This window comes from Neophocaena asiaeorientalis, unplaced genomic scaffold, assembly GCF_003031525.2.
Source record: "Neophocaena asiaeorientalis asiaeorientalis breed wild unplaced genomic scaffold, Neophocaena_asiaeorientalis_V1.1 scaffold78, whole genome shotgun sequence".
NCBI classification, from domain to species: Eukaryota; Metazoa; Chordata; class Mammalia; order Artiodactyla; family Phocoenidae; genus Neophocaena; species Neophocaena asiaeorientalis.
The window spans coordinates 7732084-7754324 of record NW_020175018.1 but is presented as its reverse complement, the minus strand read 5'-3'; the positions used below and the strand labels follow the sequence as shown (position 1 = coordinate 7754324).

At 53.9% G+C, this 22241-nt stretch overlaps 1 protein-coding gene and 1 pseudogene across 6 annotated transcripts in view; both read right to left on the bottom strand.

Annotated features, from left to right (window-relative positions):
- Positions 1-2428: 2428 nt before the first annotated feature.
- On the bottom strand, positions 2429-3250 carry LOC112411394 (40S ribosomal protein S4-like; annotated as a pseudogene).
- Positions 3251-6648: 3398 nt separating this feature from the next.
- DAB2IP (DAB2 interacting protein) overlaps positions 6649-22241 on the bottom strand; it is a 76592-nt gene continuing 60999 nt past the window's right edge. For 3 of the 6 annotated variants that reach the window (XM_024762324.1, XM_024762325.1, XM_024762321.1), the window contains 6 exons: positions 21177-21355; positions 18387-19119; positions 17604-17756; positions 15235-15428; positions 10439-10526; positions 6649-9603 (listed from right to left, as the gene is read on the bottom strand). In XM_024762324.1, the coding sequence (XP_024618092.1) occupies positions 9436-9603; positions 10439-10526; positions 15235-15428; positions 17604-17756; positions 18387-19119; positions 21177-21355 (1515 nt within the window). In that variant the 3' untranslated portion in view covers positions 6649-9435. The remainder of the gene's footprint in view (positions 9604-10438; positions 10527-15234; positions 15429-17603; positions 17757-18386; positions 19120-21176; positions 21356-22241) is intronic. The other 3 variants (XR_003005598.1, XM_024762323.1, XM_024762322.1) reach the window with 3 other exon arrangements.

Here is a 22241-nt window from a genome sequence, read left to right as displayed (position 1 = left end):
TACAAGATATTCAAGACAGTTGCCTATGCTATACAGTAAATATATATATATATATATGTGTGTCATCTTTATCCATTCATCTGTTGATGGACACTTAGATGGCTCCCATGACTTGGTTTTTGTCAATAGTGCTGCTATGAACATTGGGATGCATGTATCTTTTCTTTTTTTAAAATTTTTGTAGTTGAAGTATAGTTGATTTACAGTGTTGTGTTAGTTTCAGGTGTACAGCAAAGTGATTCAGTTATACATATAAAATATATATATATAATCATTTATTTGTATAATTTCTTTTTCAGATTCTTTTCCATCATAGATTATTACAAGTTATAGAATATAGCTCCCTGTGCTATACAGTAGGTCCTTGTTGCTTATGTTTTATATATAGTAGTGTGTACCCGCTAATCCCAAACTCATTTATCCCTCCCCGACTCCCCTTTCCCCTTTGGTAACCATAAGTTAGTTTTCAGTATCTGTGAGTCTATTTCTGTTTTGTAAATGAGTGCATTTGTATCATTTTCTTAGATTCCACATAAAAATCATATCATATATTTGTCTTTCTCTGTCTGACTTACTTCACTTAGTATGATAATCTCTGGGTCCATGCATGTTGCTGCAAATGGCATGATTTCATTGTTTTTCATGGCTGAGCAATAGTACATTGTGTATATGTACCACATCTTCTTTAACCATTCATAGTGTTTATGGGCACTTAGGTTGCTTCCATGTCTTGGCTATTGTAAACAGTGCTGCTATGAACACTGGGTGCATGTATCTTGTCGAATTAGAATGTTCGCCTTTTCTGTTATCTCATACTTTTGATTTGCATTTCTCTAATAATTAGTGATGTTGAGCATCTTTCCATGTGTCTGTTGGCCCGTCTGTATGTCTTCTTTGGAGAAATGCCTATTTAGGTCTTTTGCCCACTTTTTGGTTGGGTTTTTTTTTTTTTTTTTGGGTTGTTTTTTTGAGTGAGTTGTATGAGGTGTTTGTATGTATATTTTGGAAATTAATCCCTTGTCAGTTGCATCGTTTGTAAATATTTTCTCCCATTTCCTAGGTTGTCTTTTCATTTTGTTTACAGTTTCCTTTGCTGTTATCCATTCTTTTTAATGGACAAGAATCAAGAAGTCACATCTGGCTCTTGGCTCGAGCAACTGGGAGGATGGCAGAGCCATTTTGGTGGGTTAGAAATGAAGGGAGGAACAGGTTTTGGGGTCATATCAAACCTGATGTCAAGTGGACACAGGCCCTGTGAAGGGCTCAGGGAGCAGTGGAGCTGGGTATAAAAATGTGGGAGTCGGTGAGCAGAGAATGGATGGTATGTAAATCCATGGCAATGGTCCCTGATGCCAAGGAGGAGCCACACCTGGAGAAAGGGTGTGTGCTCTCCTGTCCCCCCCAATCCCCACCTCTCCCTGTTGTCTCTCAACACTGGGTCTGAGTGTCCTCTGATGTGGGCCGGCTTTAGTCACTCACATTGCTGCCAGGTCACTGAAGCTTTGTGCTTTGCACTGTCAAGGGGTGTTCAGAAAAATCACCCAAACTTGGAGTTAAGGCAAAAGGAGGCCAGCTTGTCATCCCAACTTGTCATCCCAGTGTCCCACTGGAATATTGTTAAGAGGACCACCCCAGGATTATTCTATCACCTGGGGGAATACATCTTTATTTGACTTGCCGTTCACTACGTATGTATGTACATAGCGTGTGTATTACATGTTCACTTGTGGATTTTTGGCACCCCCATTGCTTGTGGTTTTATAGCCCTGTAGGGCATTAACTAGTCTTGACTGTAGCCAGAGAACAGCACATGATCACCCTGATTAGTCTCAATGTAACCTGACCATTTCTTACCAGGATCTCTCGCTGAGACTCTCCACCAGGAATTTTCAGAAACACCAGACTCTCTGCTCTCCAGAGCCATGTTCCTATCTCCTCACTTAGGCCCATGTACTCAGCCACTGCTTCCTTCCCCTGGGCTCCTGGCTAATGCCAGCACGGATCCACACAGCTCTGGTATGTTTGGGAATTATGACACTGTGCCCTGGAGGGGCTCTTTTTCCATCCATTGTGCTGGGTTCTTTCATCCTGAACACTTGAGTTCTTCCTTCAACTCTGGAAAATATGCTTTTATGATTCCTTTGATCACTTTCCCCTTTCCTTTTCTTTTCCCTCCTTTAGGAATTCCCAATAGTTGGATGTTAGATATCCTGGATTGAGCTTCTAGACTTTTTCCCTCTCACTCCCATTTTCTTTTTTTTTAATTTATTTTATTGAACTACATTTGATTTACAATTTGTATTCTACTGTACAGCAAAGTGATTCAGTTATACATACAAACATGTATATATACATATATATACATTCTTTTTCATATTCTTTTCCATTGTGGTTTTTTAATGCAGTATTGTCTTTAATTAAGTACAAAGACTTCCATTCATGTTGCCTAGAGATCATTTTATCCATCGCTCTGTTTGGCCGCCAGTCTCTTGCCTCTCTCCTCAGCACTGGTAAGGTGGATACCCTTTCCATGGGGAAGAGAGATCCACGGTTTGTTGCCTTTGCCAATAACGAAAATGTTGGAGAGCCGGGTGGCAAACTGTTGCCATTGGCATCTTTCACATGAACTACATCAAAAGAACCAGGATGTCTCTCCCTGCCTGTTGGTGATCACACCAGTTCTTCCCAGTTAGCACCTCCAGTCACCATGCACAGGTTACCAGTGTCAAATTTGATGAAATCAGTAATCTTGCCAGTCTCCACATCAATCTGAATGGTGTCATTCACCTTGACGAGGGGGTCAGTGTAGCCAATGGTGAGAGCATCATGGGTCACCAGATGAGGGATTCCTTTTGTCCCCACAAAGATCTTTCTCATTTTGCACAACTTATACTTCGCCTCCTCAGCTGTAATATGATGAGCAGCAAAGCGATCCTTGGTGTCATAGATCAGACAAAAATTCTCTCGTCTTGTCAATGCTGATGACGTCCGTAAAACCAGCAGCATAGGTTGTATCAGCGCGGACCCTGCCATCAATCTTAATGAAATACTGCATGAAGATTTTCTTTAGTTCCTCTCCTGTTAGGGCATACTTAAGTCTGTTTCTTAGGAAAATAATTAGTGGGAGACATTCCCTCAGCTCGTGGGGACCGGTAGATGGACGAGGAGCAAACCCACCAGTTGGTTTATCCAGCGTCCAATGCTTTGGAGCTGCTACACGCTTCAGGTGCTTCTTGGGACCACAAGCCATGGCTGCGCTAGGCATGAAAAGTGCTCCGTTGTGGTTTATCACAGGATGTTGAATATAGTTCCCTGTGCTATACAGTAGGACCTTGTTGTTTATCCATTCTGTATAAAAGAGTTTGCATTCCTACCCCAAACTCCCTATCTATCCCTCTCCCACCCCACCCTCCCCCTTGGCAACCACAAGTCTGTTCTCTATGTCTGTGAGTCTGTTTCTGTTTTGTAGATAAGTTCATTCTGTGTCATATTTTAGATTCCACATGAAAGTGATAATATGGTATTTGTCTTTCTCTCTCTGACATACTTCACATAGTATGATAATCTCTAGGTCCATACAGTTGCTGCAAATGGCATTATTTCATTCTGTGTGGCTGAGTAGTATTCCATCGTATATATGTACCACATCTTTTTTTTTTTAGTTTTTTAAATTTTATTATTTTTTTATACAACAGGTTCTCATTAGTCATCAGTTTTACACACATCAGTGTATACATGTCAATCCCAATCGCCCAACTCATCACACCACCGTCCCCACACCCCCGTGGCTTTCCCCCCTTGGTGTCCGTATGTTTGTTCTCTACATCTGTGTCTCAACTTCTGCCCTGCAAACCAGTTCATCTGTACCATTTTTCTAGGTTCCACATCCATGCGTTAATAAACGATATTTTTCTCTTTCTGACTTCACTCTGTATGACAGTCTCTAGATCCACCCACTTCTCAACAAATGACCCAATTTCGTTCCTTTTTATGGCTGAGTAATATTCCATTGTATATATGTACCACAACTTCTTTATCCGTTCGTCTGTCAATGGGCATTCAGGTTGCTTCCATGACCTGGCTATTGTAAATAGTGCTGCAGTGAACGTTGGGGTGCATGTGTCTTTTTGATTGTTTTTCTCTGGGTGTGTGCCCAGTAGTGGGATTGCTGGGTCATATGTGTACCACACCTTTATCCATTCATGATGGCCCTTCTGACCAGTGTGAGGTGGTCCCTCATTATAGTTTTGATTTTCATTTCTCTAATAATTAGTGATGTTGAGCATCTTTGCATGTGCCTGTTGGCCAGTCTGTATGTCTTCTTTGGAGAAATATCTATTTGGGTCTTTTGCCCATTTTTCGATTGGGTTGTTTGTTTTATTGTATTGAGTTGTATGGGCTGTTTGTATATTTTGGAAATTAAGCCCTTGCCAGTTGCATCATTTGCAAATATTTTCTCCCAGTCCATAGGTTGTCTTGTCATTTTGTTTATGGTTTCCTTTGCTGTACAAAAGCTTGTAAGTTTGACTAGGTCAAAGTTTGATCAGCTCACTTCCGGTTCATCTCGCCCTCTGCTAATTTAGTCAATGCTCGTTTATCAACCTCCATCTGCCAAAGCTTTTCGAATTCTCTTACATACTGATATCTCCTCCTCCATTAATTCTGCCCTTATGAGTGATCATCTTTTCAGTCCTGTCAGTACAGTGGTGCTTGAACAGGAAACGACATAAATGCATGTCATCAGTATAATACCTTGTTTAACTGGAAGATTATTTCTTTTAAAAACCTAATCCTACTGATGTAATATTTATTTTTTAAACTTTCTGATAGAAGAAAAACTAAGTAAATGTCTTCCAGTGATCTCTAGTTTTATTGCTTCAAGGTACAGAATGTGGGCCAAACTGTTTTTTTTTTTCTTGCGGTACGCGGGGCTCTTACTGTTGTGGCCTCTCCCGTTGCGGAGCACAGGCTCCGGACGCGCAGGCTCAGCGGCCACGGCTCACGGGCCCAGCCGCTCCGCGGCATGTGGGATCTTCCCAGACCGGGGCACGAACCCGTGTCCCCTGCATCGGCAGGCGGACTCTCAACCACTGCGGCACCAGGGAAGACCCCAAACTGTTTCTTTGGCCAGCTTTCTCAGTTTTTCATTTCTCGATACATGCAGTCAGCTTTGGGTGATGTTCTAAGTATACGTGAAAGAAGGTGTGTTCTCTCTAGGGTAAGAGCTTGATGTATCCCTGCTTATTAAACCCTATTAATTATTAAAAACCTCTGGGTTCTCATTGCCTCCTTGATCTATCATAAGCTAATAATGGTGAGGTGTTAGTCTCAGACGCAATTGTATTCTTGTCGATTTTTTTTCTTTTGCATTTCCAGCAGTTTTTGCTTTCTACTTGATGCTCCTTAATCCACATATGGAAGTTCATGGCTTTTGTACCTTCATTACAAATGCCTGTCAACATGAAATGATTTTTCTGTTCTAGTCATTGCTATTTCCTTGAATTCTATGTTTACAGGGCATCACCTCAGCAGAGGGACCAGAGGGACCAGTTTGGGAACCAGGGTCAGTGGTACGGAAGCACTGAGGTGGCCCACGGGTTTGGCAATGAGGCAGTGGAGGTGGGAAAGGCAAGCAAGGCTACAGAGGGCTGGGGAAAGGGCGGGAGGCCGGAGGCGGAGATGGCAAGTCCCTGCAGGCAGTAAGTACACTTTAAAAAAGGTTGTCTGAAGCGTAGAAAACCCAGCCTGGAGCAGATGAAGAGCAGGTGGAGACCTGGTATTTTAAATGCTGTGAGAAGGAGGGGCAGGGCCTAAAGAGCTAGGAGTGATGATAGCAAGGGGCGGCCAGGGGCTGCCTCGGGAAGGAATGGGGGTCCCCTCCTCTCCTGTGGCTGCTTTGGGGAAGGAAGCAAGGTAAGAGCTGGGGCGCCTGGCTGGCGGTGTGCTGGGGTGGGGTCAGAGGGTCACTGCCGCCGTCTTCCCGCAGTGGGCTAGGAGGCTGGTTCTTGGAGCAGGGAGAGCGTCTGGCTGGGAGATCCGAGAAGAGGTACGGGGTTTGGCTGAACCACGGTGGAGAATAGGGCAGGGAGTCCTTGCTGAGAGGGGAGATGGGAACCCACAAGGGCACGGTCTGAAATGGGTTTGTTTTTTTTTTCCTGCAGTGCTCACCTGTCCCCTGTGCAGGGTGCAACTGAAGGGGCTCAGGCGCTGGCTTGTTCCCAACAAAGGCCCTGGGTTCAGCCTTGCAGGTGGGTCTGGGCCATGAGTTAGGGCTTCTCAGGTATCAGAGGCTTGGGTTTAAGTCTAGCTCAGCCATGATCTGCTGGTGGCCCTGGACCACCTCCTTCCCTCCTGGAGTAGGATTTCAGGGGCTGGGGAAGCAGAGTCTGGCAGGAGCTGGTGTCTGCTGTAGGGAAATGCAGGGGCCAAGCTCTGGGAGCCTAGAAAGTCCACGCTTGTCAGAGCGAGGGGGTGGGAGAGACCCCAGCCCGGAAGAGGACGGGCAATCCCAGATCACGCAGGGTCTCCCCGACCACAACTGCCACCAGGGTGAACCGAGTGCGGGTAAAGAACAGTATGAGGCCACGATGCCGGAGTCACTCCTGGAAAAGCTCCTGACACACAGCTGAATGGAGAGGCGAGTCAGGCTTAAAATAGCTAAATAAATCTTTAATATTTCTAATTGCAAATGTACAGAAATTGCACAGCCACACAGTCTTAGAACACCAACAGCTTTCTCTGTACATTATTACATAGTTAGAGTCACGACTGGAGGGAGGCGCTCCAGCCAAGACGCCAACATTTGCATTTTTTCCTTTTCACATACTTACAAAAGGGGAGGCAGGGAGGTGGAATGGGGGCTGGGGGCGGCTTGGGGGAGTGTGTAGAAAAGAGGGGCCGTTTCCCTGGACGGTCTGGCCGGGGTGGGAGGGGGAGAGGTGTACCCTGGGGCAGATGCTCTGCAGAGGGGTGGGGGTGCCTGGAGCTCTGGCCCTGGTTCCCCACCCCCATTCGGGGCGGGCGGAAAGAGTCTCCACTTACAGGAAGTTTGACCGTTTCCTTCACCCTAAATGTAAAAGTTAAGCAAAATGTCAGGCCTCCCTGTGTTGGCAGGAGAGGGGAGGGGAGAGCCTTCTCCAGCAGGGCTGGGCCTGGGTCTCCCCGAGCAGGGAATGCCTTCCTTCCTCCTCTCTCAGGGACGCGGGTTCAGTGTGACCCAGGCAGGTCGCACGTCCCCAGCACCCAGAGAGCACGCTGCAGAGCCGACAGATAAAATGCCACGGGCAGGGAAAAAGCCCATCGCCCAAATCCACAACCTCGGCCTCCTGCCCAGCACTGTTCTCTAGATTAAAAATAAAATAAAAACCGTCGGGGAGCAGCGGTCCCGGGCAGCCCTCGGCAGCACCAGGACTAAAGGACTATGTACAACCATTAGGTGAAATAGTTACATTACAGTCAAACACCAAGAACATTTACAAAAATCGTCAGACTTGCAATTCAGATAAAAATCTGGGAAGAGTCTGTACACTTTTACAGTTTTTGCACTAAGTAAATAAGGCTCTCGGCCTGAGAGCTCCCAACCCAGGCCAAGGGCCGCCAGCACCGGCCACCACTGGCCTCCTGAGCCCGGCTGTCCAGGCCCTGGGAACCTCCCCCGTGTATTGCTAAGAGGCGCTCAGTCCGAGGTTGCTCAGTGAGGCATCGGCGGGGCCGGGGGTGGGGGGTGAGAGGGAACCAGAGGAGGACGTCACGGGGCCAGGCCCTGCCTGTGTGGCCAGAGGAGTGAGGCAAGGCCTCCGCCCCCATGACCTGCCTTCCTGAGGTCTGTGACCCTTGGGGGTCCTGCCCTCTCCCCACATGCGGGTCTCTGGGCTAACTGGTTTCACCCCAGGACGGGGCGCAGTGTGGTCCGAGCCCCCCGCCGTGCTCCCCTTCCTGGGGGGCTCTGGGGCAACCTGGGCCCTGGTGGAGCGTCTCCAGCCCCAGCAACAGGAAGGGGTCTCCCCAGCTTCCCACGGCTGAGGCAGATGGGGCGGCTCCTGGCTGCGGGGTGAACGCCCCAGCTCCTGCCTGAGATTCCCCAGGGCCAGGGGTGGGAACAAGGAGGGACGAGAGAGACCCACGCTCCTGCCCACCTATGTCCCGCAAGGGGGGGCGGGGAGGGCCGATAAGCTACAGAACAGCCTAGAGCTGAGGAAAACCGGCCCCAGCCGCGGGTGAGCACCTCCCTGTCTGCAGCGCCTGGGTCCTCGGCTGGGCCTGGGAGGGGTGAGGCAGAGGCCGGCCGCACACACGGGGCGGGTGCAGGCTGCTGCTGTCTTGGAGAGGGAGCAAGTCTAACATCCTCCAGGGCCGCTATTTCCCATGCAGTGCGCGCGCTCAATTTAAAAGGCCCCTGTGTTCCAGCAAGCGAGCAAGCGGGCTTTTGTTTCTAATGCATACTGTGAAAGGAAAGAAAATCACAGTTACCCACCTCCTCAGGGCCTGCGGGCGCTAGACTTTTCCTTAACCGTCCATCAGGAGCGCTCAGCCTGTCTCTCAGGGGGAGCACCTGCTGGCCACTCCCTGCAGGGCCACCGTGCCCGGGGACACTAGCTCCGGGACAGGGGCAAGCACTACACAGTGCCGCCTGGGCCAGCTCTGCCCGGGCCTCTGTCTTCGGGGAGCCCCAGAGCATCAGCCTGGGCCCACGTGGCAAGTGAGGGAGGTCCTGGATCTTCCCACGGGCGCAAGGGCCCAGAAGAGAGCTGCGGTCCTCGCTGGGTCCACCTGACAGAACAAGTTAGGGAGGGAAGGACGGAGGGCGGGAGCGGGAAGGCGGAGGGTCTGGGGGCAGGTGACTCCTCGGTTCCTCACAGCCGGGAAGGGTCCCCGCGCATGCAGGGGCAGGTGCTCGGGGTGGAGATAGGCGGGGGACCCGGCGCTCCGGCAGCTCCGTCCTGCCCCCCCCGCCCCCCCGCCTGCTGACCGCCCCGTCGGCTCCTGGAACTGAGGGGCAGGTCCCACAGGGCAGGGCCTCGCTGCCTGGCAGTCCTGGGGAGGGGAAGCCACGAGAGTAGGCCCCCGGCTCTCCGACCCTCCAGCTCTCCGGGCAGCTCCCTCCCTGGGGAGGGGTTGGGGGTACATGCACTCAGCCGGGTCAAGGAGGAAAGGTGACGCACACCAAATCCAACACCCGACAGAAACATTGCGCAGCCCCTGTGCCTGCTCCCCAGCCTGCAGTCTCTCGGGCCTGCACCGAACGCGCTTCTCGGGGAGCGGGCCGCTGTGCCCCGGTGCGCTGCGTCAGTCTCTCGCGGCTCCCTCTGCGGCCGCCTCCTGGACCGCGGCTGGAGGGAGGCGCCAAGCCTCGGCCTCTTGCCCCTGCGCTGGGGCAGCTCCTCCCCAGGCCGAGACCCTGCCCTGGGCCACCATGGTCCTCCCTCCTCGGGCAGGTTAACAACTGCTGCTGTTTCTGAACTCGCCGTTCTCAGTAATCTGCAATTTGGTGGGATTGGTGGGGGAGATGCCGTTACGGGCTTGCATGCTGTACCTCTCTTTCAGCTGTGTCAGGGCGCTCATGAGGCGGGCGTTGGCGGCATCCAGGGAGGCGATGCGCTTCTCCTGTGGGCAAACAGGGCATCAGCTGGGGTCGTGGAATGGCCTCCTGGGCCAAAGGGGGTCTGTGCCGGAAAGGGATCTCCCTGGAGCTGTGTCCACCTACAAGAAGCGCTGGGAGGGGGAAGGCAGGGGGCCTGGAGGATACCACGTGTGAAGGATGGGAAAGGCACCGAGGCGGCAGTGGTCCTGCTGGGGAGGAGGCGGTCTTGCCATCATGGACCAACACCTCCTTGCGCCCGCCTTCCTCATGTCTCTACCTCATCACCTGCTTCTCACCCAAAGGGAGCAGCCCCAGCAGTGTCGGGCACAAGCTTGTTCACGTGTGTGTACAGCACAGAGGCCACAGCTACCAGTCAGCCCGTGCAGTTTCCAGACTGAGCAAGCCCTGGGCCTGGAGAGGAAAAGGGCGCAGACCCGGGTGAAGGAGACTGGAGGCCAGTCTCTTAACTGTCTCCCCCTCTCAATGCAGTTGGGAAGCCACAGCTCTGAACAAGAGCTCCTTTGCTCCCTCTCTCCCAAGCCTGCTGTCACCCCCAGCCTTTCCCATTCCCCTCCCAACAGTTTCCACTCTTTGGTCAGAACCCTTGGTGAAAGGCAATACCCACCAAGCTGCCCCTGCAGGGGAGGAGTTGCCCCGCCCTTTTCATAGCCTGTCCTAGTGAGCTTGTGGTCCACCGAGACCCTCAAGTCTGACTTCTTGGAGCAGAGATCCTGATCTCCTATCCTCCTTAGCTTCTGCAGTGGGGTATGACTGAGGATGTGAAGAAACCAAAGTCACCCCCTCCTTATCCCAGGTCCTTTAACACCCGTGGCTGACCAAAAGGCCAGAGCCCCACACCTGGGCATCAATGATCTTCTGTTTGGAGTCTACAGCTGCTTGCATCTCCGCGTGGTCCTTCTTCAGCTCCTCCTCCACTGACATCAACCTGTTACCAGAGACAAGGACAGTCAGGCTGGCATTTGAGGGTGCAAGGGAGGAGGTGAGTGCGGGGCCTGGTGGGAACAAACCATCACCCCTGCACCAAGGGGGCATACTAGGAGAGCCCCTCCTTGGGCCACAGACTCACCTCCCACACTTGCCTGGGACACAGGCCCTCCAGCTGGCCCCCGACAACTGACACAGGCTGGGCCTGCTCCTTCCTTAGGCTTCACCCGCCCCAGATTCTGTTCCCAAATCCCCAGAAGTCCCTGGGGCTGCCCCTTTCCTGGTGTTCTTCCAGGAGCCACAGGGGTGGGAGTGGGTGTTAGATCCTCACCACACCCCAGAGCCAGGCAGGTGGTGTAACATCATGAGACCTGTGGTTTGAGTGGGAAACAAAGGCCCCGCAAGGCTCTAGAGCTTTCTCCACCCACCCCATATTCACTGAGGCTGTGCCGGGCACTCGAGGTGGCAAGATGAAGTCGCAAGGCAGTAGGGACACAGGCAGGGAGAAGGTAACCACGCTCTGCAGTGGGCAGCTTGTGGGCCATGGGGACAGAGAAGAGGAAGCGGCTGGCTGTCTTGGGGGTGGGGGTGGACGCACTGAACTGGACAGCTGAAGGACAAGCAAGGCCTGCCGCCTGGGTAATGAGCAGGGAAGACGCGAGGAACACGATCCACAGAAGCTCAGAACTGGGGCCAGCGGGGGCCTGTGGCCAGCTGCTCCTTCCCTGAGACCCTTTCAGGTCTCAGCCTGCTTGTCTCCCACGTACCTGTCAGTCACTGCTGATCACTCCCATCTTCCTACTGTCTTCCTTCAGCTTTCAGACCCCATGCTCTCTGGGTTTGCATCCTAGCTCCCAGGCCACTGCTCTGCAGAGGCCTTGTCCTGTCTGCCCCTAGGCTGTCAGGGCTCCACAGGGCTCTGCCTCAGCCAGCCACTCTTCCTGCTCTGCACTCTTCTCAGAGGAGTTCACCTACTGCTTTATTTCCGTCTCTACCCGCACAACCTCTCCAGAGCAGCACAGCATCTAACCCCCAGGCGAGCACTTCGTCCATTTCACAGTAGATGCACAGGGAGGTCAACGGTGCTGGGGCAGGTACCACAGAGGGCTGTCGTGAAAAGCCAGTGGGATCAGGGGTTGAGGAGGAAGGGGTGTGGGCTCACGCCGAGGGGAAGTTCCTTGTCGTAGGTAGGTACGTCACTGAGCAAAGCCTGTGAGAAGCAGGAGTGGGAGGAATGGAGGAAGGGGGAGAGACTTCTGCTCCCAGCTATGGTGGAGTAACAAACAGGCACTGGATTTAACCTCCTGCCCTAAGAAAAAAACAAACTAGAAAACTGGACAAAATATATGAAAACAAAGGCTTCCAGACACTGAAAAGCAGGCAGTGCAGTACAGTACGGTGACCCCAAGAGAAGGGAACACACGAAGCGAGCCCCGCCCACTGCTGGCAGTGTCCCGGCAAGCTACGGAGGGAAGGGGTCACGTGGAGTCAAGGAGACCCTGGGAGGATGGCAGGGTGGGGGAGCCAAGCTTTTGGGGGGCAGTACCAGAGAGGAGAAAATGCAGAGAGGACTCTACCTATCTCCTGAGGGGTCCCCCTGGGGCTTTGGCTGAGGACTGCTCTGCACGCTTGTGAGAAGATAGCCGGGCTGGGGCAAGAGCCATTGGAAAGGAGTACACAAAACCACCCCAGGAATAGTTCATGATCCCTCTAGGCAGTGTGGAAAAGCACACTAACACAGGAGGCATCACGTAGAATCCCCAGCAGGAAAGTCCTCAACAGTGAAGCCACATGAGGCCGAGGCTAAAGCCTGTCCAGGACCCACCCCAACGAAGTTTAAAAGTGAGCCTCCAAAGAATCAAACTGATTCTTCCAACGTCACTGTGTCCCAGAACAAAGCCCCCAGGTGTTGAGAGGAACACAACACATCCAACAGCTACGTGAAAATCACAATGTCTGGCATCCAACCCCAAATCATCAAGCACGCAGAGAAGCAGGAAAACAAAACCAACACATGACCAGGAGGAAAAGCAATAAAAACAGACTCAGAAGATGTCAGATGATAGAATTAGTAGACGAGGACGTTAATACAACTGTTATAAATATATTCTACACGTTCAAGAAAACAGAGGAACGCGTGAGCATGATGAGAAAAGAAATGGATGGGATTTAAAGAAAACTGAAAACTTGGGGGCAAAAATACGACACCCGAAATGAAAAAATACTGGATGGGATTAACGGCAGATTAGACGCTTAAGAAGAAACGATTAGTGAACTTGAAGACACTGCAACAATCTAAAATAAAACACAGGAAAAAGATGAAAAAAGGGAAACAGCAGAGCATCAGTAAGACGTGGGACAACGTAAAGCAGCCTAATGTATATGCAATTAAAGTCCCAGAAAACAGACTAAGGAGGCAGAACCCCACACCCACAGATCCAAGAGCTCAACAAACCCATGAAGAAAACATGTCAAGGCACTTCATAATCAAGTTGCTGGCAATGGATGATAAAGAAAAAAACTGTAAATCAGCCAGAAGAAAAAGATACTATCAGAGTCCCTATGATCACAGCCTGGGTAAGGGAAAAATTGGGTCCACTGCTAGTTTTCGTAAATAGCCACACCACGCACATGCTTCTGCTAGAACAGCGGAGTTTTAGCATATTAGTTACACAGTTGCGATAGACACCATATGGCCTGCAAAGTCTAAACACTTATTATCTGCCCCTTTACAGAAGGTTTCTAACCCCTGCCCTAAAGTGACAACAAGATACAGCTAATATGCCAATAAAGGAGATAAAGTGGAATTATAAAAAATACTCAATCTAAAAGGGGGCAGGAAAAGGAACAAAACAGATGGTACAAATAGAAAACAAGTAGCAAGATAGTAAGTTTAAATGTAATTATATTGACAATTACATTAAATGTAAATAGTCTAAACGTTCCAATTAAAAGGCAGAAAACTGTCAGATTAGATAAAAAGCAAGAACAATAAGGTGTCTGTAACAGAAACTCCCTTTATTATGAGGGACATAATTGGGTTAAAAGTATAAATAGGATGAAAAAGGATATACCAGGCTAATACCAATCAGAAGAAAGTTAGGGCAGCTGTCCTAGTATCAAACAAAGTAGACTTCAGAGCAAGGAGTATTACAAGGGATAAAGAAGATGATTTTATAATGATAAAGAGATGAGCTCGTCAACAGCACATAACTAGCCTAGATGTGTATGTGTCTACGAATAGAGTTTCAGTGAACATAAAGTGAAAACCAACAGAAATGAAAAGAGAAACAGACAAATCTGTAATTAGGATTAGAAGCTTCATTATCCTTTTCTCAATAATTGATAGAAAACAAGTACAGAGAAAAACCAGTAAGGATATAGAAGACGTGGACACCACCGTCAACCAAATTGACTTAATTGACGTGTACAGCAGGGAGGAAATACCAGGCTTGGCTAGTAGAAGTGAACGTGTTACTGGATTCAGGACAGCATGCACCTCTCAGAGAACAGATAAGATGAGAATGCAGTTAAATGAAAAGTGTTTCCTTTCTCGGAAGCACACACACGAGGCGAGCCAATAGCAGAGCTGGAAGTTCAGTCAACGGGGTTTCTAGTCACCCTGCTTATAGGCCCTCTGCTCACGCTAACCATTTTACAAAGAAGAAACCCACAGGTAAATCAAGCAAGCAATAATCAGAAGCAGAGAAACAGGTGGTCTGAACAGGAGGAATTAAGGAAGGATCTTTACAGTGGACAGAGCATGAGGCCAGGTGGGGGAACATCCTGGTTACTGCACACCTGCTGAATCTGTCCTGATGACAGGCTCTTGTACCATGTGAACAAACAAGCTGTAAGTCCACACGGTCTCCTCTTGCACTTGGTAGTACTGTCATAAGGAAGTAAACTCCATGACTGGGACCCTGTGGGCTGGTCTGAATGCTACACCTTGACTACATTCCCTGCTTGCAGACATGCAGGAGGGTGTATCCACTTTATCCGTGGGCAGAGTGGAAGAGAGAAGGGAATCAACACAGAAATAAAGATAAGCCACCAATAAGGATGAGAGTCAGCATTACAGTCCATGGTCCACCTGGAAATCTTCCTGCATAACCCACAGGCATCTTAAAACTCAACAGGTCCAAAACTGGCATCATCTCTCTCCGTCCCCATCCAAACTGCTCTTCTTCCAAAGTTCCCCATCTCAGTAACTGGCACCATGACACACCTGGATGCTCTTGGTAAAAGTCCGGGGCTCATTCCGGCTACTTCTTCCCTCCCACCTCCCACCCTTACCCACTGCATGTAACTGACATTCATTCCTTTTCCTGCCCCGGAATGGACCCTCACTGTCTTTCCCGGCACCTGCATCCAGCTCCTGAACTCCCCTGTGAGTGCGCACCAGGAAAACATGACTCCCTACAGGGAGCCCAGGCCCTATGCGGCTGCCTCGGCCAACCTCACATTCCGCCATCGACACACACTGCGCCATGTGGGCCCCCCACACTCTGGGCTACCTCCCGCCTCCGGGCCTGTGCCACACTGTCCCCACCGCCTCGGACACGCTTCTCTCTCCACACTCGGCTCACCCTGTGGCTGAGCAGCCCCGCCCTCGGATCCGGGCCTCCTGGAGGGCAGCGGACGGTCCGCTCCTCTGTGCGCGTGGGGCCAGAAGCGGGCGCAGAGGAGGAACAGGCGGCCGCGCTCACCTGCTGATGATGCCCTTCATCTGGATGTCCTTGTCCTCCTGCTGCCGTCGCAGCCGCTCCTCGCCCTCCTCCAGCCGCGCCTGATACTCCAGCACCAGCTTCTGGGTTGTCTCCTCCTGGCACTTGAACAGGGTCTCATACTCCTCCAGCTTCTTGGTGGAGATTCGCAACTTGTCCTGCAGCACTGCCAGGTCCTGCTAGGAGGGCGGCGTGCCACGGGCACAGCACCCAGGACAGAGAGCACAGCCTCATGAGCCCGGGGAAGGGGCACAGGATGGGAGGCAGCCCGGCTCGGAATGCCTCAGGGCCCATCACCATCTCAGTCCTCTTCCCACAGCGGGGAGACGCCCAGGGAGAGGGGGCCAGTGACATTCGATGCCTGGCCCCCATCCGGGGCTCTCCCACCCGCCAGCCCAACCTACAGCTATGAGGCAGATGAAGACTCAAACCAGACCTCAGAAGTAAAGGTCTTGAGCTTTTCATAATAAAAAAAAGTTATAAACCTCTTGGGTACATTAAGGAGATGACAGTGCTCTGAGAGACGGGGGCTCCACAGGAGGGGACGCCGAGACCCAGAAGGCAAATGACCCAATCACGTGGGGAGCACAGTGACCGATGGGGTGAGATCCTAGCCTCCCAGGCTCGATTTGACCCTGAAGCCGTGGCAAGTCGCATGGGAAGTCGGGGGAAGAGATTAAAGGCAGTGGTCTAGGGCTTTCTGGATCTGACTCAGCCCAGCACTCTCGGCCTTCAGGGAGGAGGAGGGATGTATAAAGCGGCAAGAGAAGCAGTGAGCTGGGAGGCTGTGCGAGTTGAACAGAGAGCGAGGCAGGGTCAACACCCGAATCAAGGGGCTGGAGAGGTTGGGCGCCGGGTACTGTGAGAATACAGGGAACGGGGAAGGCAGGAAGGGCCTCTCCTTGAGTCTCGGGCATCGGAAGCCAATTCACTCATCAGCAAAGGACTGCCCAGAGGCCAGGAGGCAGCAAATGTAACTCCTAAAGCAAAGCCAGCCCCAGAGGAGAGCCCAGCTCTGGGAGAAACAGCCCCATCCTAGGTCTCCTGCACGGCTGGTCAGAGTGGGGTCGGGAGGGCCCTCCCTGACAGAGGCAGGACCAGGTATTCAAGGAGCTCAAGGGAACTCCAGGATTTGCCTGCGAGGGTTAATGGCAAAGAAAGAGAGAAACAGCAGCTCACTGGGCCAAGGCACGAGGAAAGAGAACACTCCAGCTGCAGCCTGACCCTTGAAATCGTTCAGACACTCCTTGTAATTCACAGATGGGAAGGTAGGTGGTCTCAGAAAAGCGCAGAGCCTGGCCCCAGACTCACGCAAGGAGCCTGGGGTGAAGCTGGCCCTCCTTGCTCCCCAGCCAAACTCTGGCTCTTGGAGCGCTGTGCCCCATGTCCCCTGGTCCCGTTCACGCAATAATGGTGAAAGCAGGTGGATGCAGTGGACCAAGGGGATGGTGGAGGCGGCGGAATGCAGCATGGACGTGGAGCTGACCCCAGGCCAGTGCGAGGGAGAGCGGACACCCCGCCCTGCGTGCCCTCGCCTGAGAGGCTGCTACAGGCTTTCCTGGGGCCGAGAGGGGCGAGGGCACCCACGGTGAGTGGGGGAAGTGGCTGCTGTTCTGGGGGGCCTTGCACTGGTCCTGTGTCAACCTGGGCTTTGGCCTCCAGGAGGAGATGGGAACCGGCCATGGATCCAGGGCAGCTGCCACAATAAGTAAAAGAATTGTGGAGAACTGAAGCACCCCACTGCTCACCCAAATACTAGATGTACGTTGGGGGTGGGATTTGGATGTTTTAGGACCAGTATTTTTCCCCTGGAAAGAAGAAAACATCTCGGTAGCAATCTGACATCACCCCTCCCTGGCTCTCTCTCCCAGACCCTGGTGGAGACGGGGACTGGGGGAAAGCCAGGCCGCAGGTAGGCACAATCCCAGAGCGGAGGGGCCTGGCCAGGGTGCCTCCCTGCTGTCTCCAGGACCCGTGCCTCTGCCTCTTCATGCGTGAGGCTCCCCCCAAGGGTCTCCATGCACCTCTTAGGCACCCCTGACCCCCCAGGTCCTGGATTCTCCTCAAGTCCCAGATGCTCAGAAGCTCGGCTGCCCAGTCACTTAGGGAAGGTGCCTCCTGGGGTCTGGATTCAATACGATTCCTGGGTGGGTCTCACATGCAGCCCATGTAGGAAACCTCAGGTTTAAGCTAAATCCTCCAAATTCCACTGACGGCTGTCCTCACGTGGGACCAGGGGTTGAGAGGGGACTGGCCATATGCGGGAATTCAGGGCTCGAGGGGAGAGGATTCTGCCAGCCACCTCGGGGAGGCAGCCCGCCCTGCCCCGAACTGCCAGGGTCCAGCTTTACCTTTTCTGCTTGGCTGAGCTCTTCCTTATTCCTTAGCCTATCCCTGTGTGGGGGGTCTGGGCCCAGGCCCTCGTCTTCTAACAACTGCGCGTTCATGGTCAAGAGCCAGGCGGCCGTGCGGTCCAGGGCATTGGGGCTCACGGGTGAAGGGCCCTGCGATGAAACACAGCTGTGAGGGGCTGGAGGGAGGGGTGGGGGGTGGCCTTGGGTGAGCCCCAGGGACAAGTGGCTCAGAAGGAATCTTTAGCTGACTGGGCACGTCTGATGCAGCCCCCGGCCCAGGCAACTCCAGGTAGCCTGAAGCAGAGTCGAGAGCCCAGGTGGCCTCCTGAGCGTGGCTCTCTGCCGCCCAAGTGAGAGCGAGTGGACCTGGCCTGCCAGGTCAGTGTCCGGCCCACAGTACATCTGTTACCCTACTGCGTGTACAGCCCTGGAGGCCATCTCAGAGCAGGAGGGGGCCTGGGGGCCACGTCAACCCCTACCCTGGGTCGGGCTTTAACAGGCTTGGAACTGGAGATGGACGGACCCCTCCCTCTTCCTCCTTGACCCCAGCCGTCTCTGAGGAAACTGGCAGAGGGACCCCCGGGCCGCAGTGTCCCTGGTTCACAGGACGCAGGCAGGGGCCAGTGGGGCCGGGGGGTGCACAGGCTGGTGGCATGGGGACGAGTGGGGCATCGTTCAGCATGGGATGGCAGCGGGTGCGGGTGGCGATGACACGGCCAGGAGGAGCAGCACAACACGGGTTCAGGCCGCCCCCCGGCGCCGGAGCCCGGCAGTACTGACCTGCTTGTGCACGGCACGAGGCTTCAGCTCGGGGCTGTCGCCCTTGGAGGAGGAAGACTGTTGCCGCAGCCGGGCTCCAGGGCCAGCCCAGTCGGGCGAGGCCGACGCCAGGGTCCCACTCGAGGGCCGCGGGTACTGCAGGGTGCTCAGCATGGGGCGCCGCCCCAGCTCCTCGGCGGTGCTGCTGAAACTTCCCAGCTTGGCGGCAGCTGCCAGGTCCTCGCTGTTGCTGTGGGAGCTCAAGGAGCTGTGGCCCTCGGAGCCGGAGTCGCCAAGGCCACGGGGAGACAGCGGCAGGCCGGCCGCCATCTGGTACACAGGGTTCGGGAAGGAGAGCGGCGCCAACAGCTGGGGCCGGCCCGGCGCGCCCTCCGAGGTGCCCGCTGTGCTCGGCGTCTGGCCTGCCCGCCGCACCGTAGCCAGCCCTGCCAGGCTCACTGGGGCCACCCGGGCCGGCCACCCAGCCACCAGCTGAGCTGCAGGTGCCTGCCCGTCGACGGCGAGGGCGTCGGGGCCCGCCGGGGAGCCCGCCTCCCCGTCCAGCGTGCGGGCGTCCTGGAGGTCCACCATGGACAGGCTCTTGCCACCGTTGGCCATCTGAAGATCAGGCTCGTTGGCTTCCGAGTAACTCGAGCTGCGGGCAGGTGAGGGCTGGACCCCGGAGGACCTTGTGACAAAAAATAAGTCCTTGTTTTCGGGGGTTGGAGACGGTAACCGGGTGAAATCTATCAGACTGCAGGGAGACAAGCACACACAGGGAAAGAAGGGGGAAGAGAAGAACTGTGAATGCGGCCAAGGCGGGTCCCAACCGAGAGCCCCCGCCAACCTGCCGCCCACCCGGCGGCCTGAGCCAGGGTGGGGGGAAGGGGAGGGGAGAAGAGGGAAGGCGGGGAGGGGAGGAGGTGTGGGGGTAGTGAGAGTGGGAGAGTCCCGGGGCCCAGTGGCGCAGCTGCAAAACCAAACCACAGCCCGGGCAGCTGACCCTGGCAGAAGCCACCACGAGGGCGAGGGGCTGATGGCTGCTCCAGCACGGAACCTCTGCACTAGGGACCCGCGCTCCCAGGGTCAGGCCAGGCGGCCTGGCAGGCCCTTTCCCTGCTCAGCTGCATCTTGGGACGGTAGGTTCTGGGGCCTGAAGTGTTCTGGAAAATCCCTCTGACTAAATCCAAACCCACGACGCAGTGGCTCTCTGCTGTCCAAGGGTCCTGCACCGAGAACTAGGGCTTCAAAGCCACGGGGGCTCCCTCTGCCTCTTCCCTCTCGCTCCTAGTCACACTGGCAACTAGGTGGGGGCCTGAGCTGAGAGAAGCCTCCACCTGCACCCTCCTGCTGCCACCCGTCTGACTGGCAGGCGGGGGCTGGCGCTTCCGGCAGAAGCGAGGAATCAGAGGAGGCTCCTCCGGGCGTGACTCAGGCGGGGAGGGCCTGCACCTGCCGTGGCAGGCCATACCCTCACCCCCACCCCGGACTCCCAGACTCTCCCTGGCCCCTCCCTGGAAGCCAACTCCTTGGAAGGGGGCACAAAGCCAGGTGGGCTTTGGAGGGAAGAATACGGGGGGTGAACAGGGCTCTGAGTGGGCTGGAGGCAGCAAGAACTTGGGGGTTCAACATGGGCTTAGAAAGGAGTTGGCTTAGCCTGGGATGGTGAGGAACTGCCAAGTCCCAGGTGATGGGACTTAGGCAGGGCAGGTAGCGGCCACTCGGGGCCACAGCACTTGTGGGCCGAGAAGAAGTGGACAAGGGCAGCAGGTGGAGCCGGGAGAAACCCAGACCAGCCATGGGCCTGAGCCGTCCTTCCACACAGCCAGCTCAAGTCTCCTGAGAACCCATGTGCCCGGACACCTCTCGAGCCACCACTCGGCTAAGGTGTGTTCCCCACCTGAATCTCGGCTTTGCCTCACTTGGAAGATTGTATGAACGGCCCCTCAAGACTTAGAGGGACCCGAGAAGGGGCATCAAGGTCTCTGCATCTCCCGCCTCCCCCTGGGCCTCCAGTCCCTCGCACCACATCCCCAGGTCCTTGATCTCAACGCCCTCGTCTGCTAAAAGCCTGCTGCCGCCACCATTTCAGAACCAGAGAGCTCCCAACTCTGCTGCTCCAGCCTCATCCTCACTAGCTGGTCCAAGATGGCCCTGGTAGAGGAGGGGAGCGTACAACTGCACCATAAATAGTTCACCGTAAATGCCAAGGTCCTCATTTTGATGTCATCACTCAGAGAACACTTTGCCTCCCCCTCCACTGTTGTTGTATTTACTGGGCACTCGTCCCAGGGCTGGGGGCTCAGAGCAAGAGCTGGGCCTCAGCATCTCTCTAGTTTCCCAGGCTCCCAGTCTCTAAGCCTTACAGTCACCTGAGCTCCTCCTGAAAACACACACCCTGGAGCGTCACTTCTGGAGGTTCTGATTCAGGTCCAGGAAATACCAGGAAACACATACAACCCAGTGATGTGGAAGTGTTTGGGACCAGTAATTGTTCTTCAACAAAAGACGGGGTGTCTTTCTCCAGGCCTTTGTCTGTGTTAGTCCCTCTGCCTGGAACGCCTTTTCCACCAATGGAGGTATTACTTTTTCCTAAGCTCCAAACTATAGCACTACCTCCTCCAAGAGGCCTTTCCTGATTTTTCCCAAATAGAACTTCACTACTTAGGGCCTGAAAAACACACCTGAGTCTCATTCAGCTTGTTTTATAAACACCAGCGTAGGTATCTTCCACCCCAAATGAGACTGCAGGTGGCTGCGCCTTGTCTGAACAGGCACCCCGCAACACCCAGCACGCCCGGCAGCTCTTACCCAGAGACGTCGTTCTCGATCGCCACCTTCTGCAGCCCCGCTGAGACGCTGCTGCTGCCCGAGCCGGGCGTAGAGGCCAAGTCGTTGGTCCCTGCAAGCTGCCCACTGCCTGGGGCACTCAGTGCTGTGTGCACGTCCCTCAGGATTCGAGGCAGAGGCCCCAGTTTGGATACGATGCTCTGCAAAAACACAGCAAGAGGCAGGTGTGACCCACTGGGGCTGCCTGTGGAGGCCAAGTGCGCTGTAGCCACTGTGTTCAAAACTTCTAAGGAGCCAGTCAGAAATGCAGGCCCGCCCTCCCACGCAGGTCAGATCCGGCAGGTCTGGGATGCGGTAGGGAGCCCAGAAATCGCAAATGACGTTTTTACCAGCTCCCCACATGTTTCTGGGACAGGGTGCGAGGCCCACAGGGAGAAACGCTAACCTAGTCCAAGCCTTTCACCCCAGGTCTGTCCTACCTCAGTTCCCCCACAGAGAGGACAGGCCACACGGAATCCCGGACCTTCCCCACCTATACCTCCCCACCTGAGAGGCTTGGCTCAGGGATGGCTCCCTCCCATGTCATCTACTCCACAGGGTGGGCTGGGCCCTGACACCTGAGCCCCAGGGGCAACGGCCCAGACACCAGGCAGGCACCACCACACGCCTGTCGGGCAGACAGTGGCACCTGGGCTGGCTAAACCTCGCTCTCCTGGTTTCGAGCGATGGTGCTAAGCGTTCCGGGCTGGGGACAGGGGACTCTGCCTTCCCCTGGCTTATGCCCCAGCTTCCATCTAGGGCTTTGTGCAAAAAGAAAGTGTGAAAACTCGTGTAGTCAACAGAGAAGAGACGTGAGTGGCAAACAGCTCGACTTTCAATCCTGCTGCAACTTCTGTAGCTCCCGCCTGGTTGCGCGGACATGGAAGACGGTGGCAGGGCACAGGCGCTCAGTTAAGTGGTGGCCGGAGACTGAATGGTGTTTGGCAGCAGTGGAGGGAGAGAAGCCCTTGGCCCTCATTTCCATTTCTCCCTCCTGGGTCTCTCGGAGCCAAAGGGCAACGGACATAAAGGAGCAGAAATGACTGC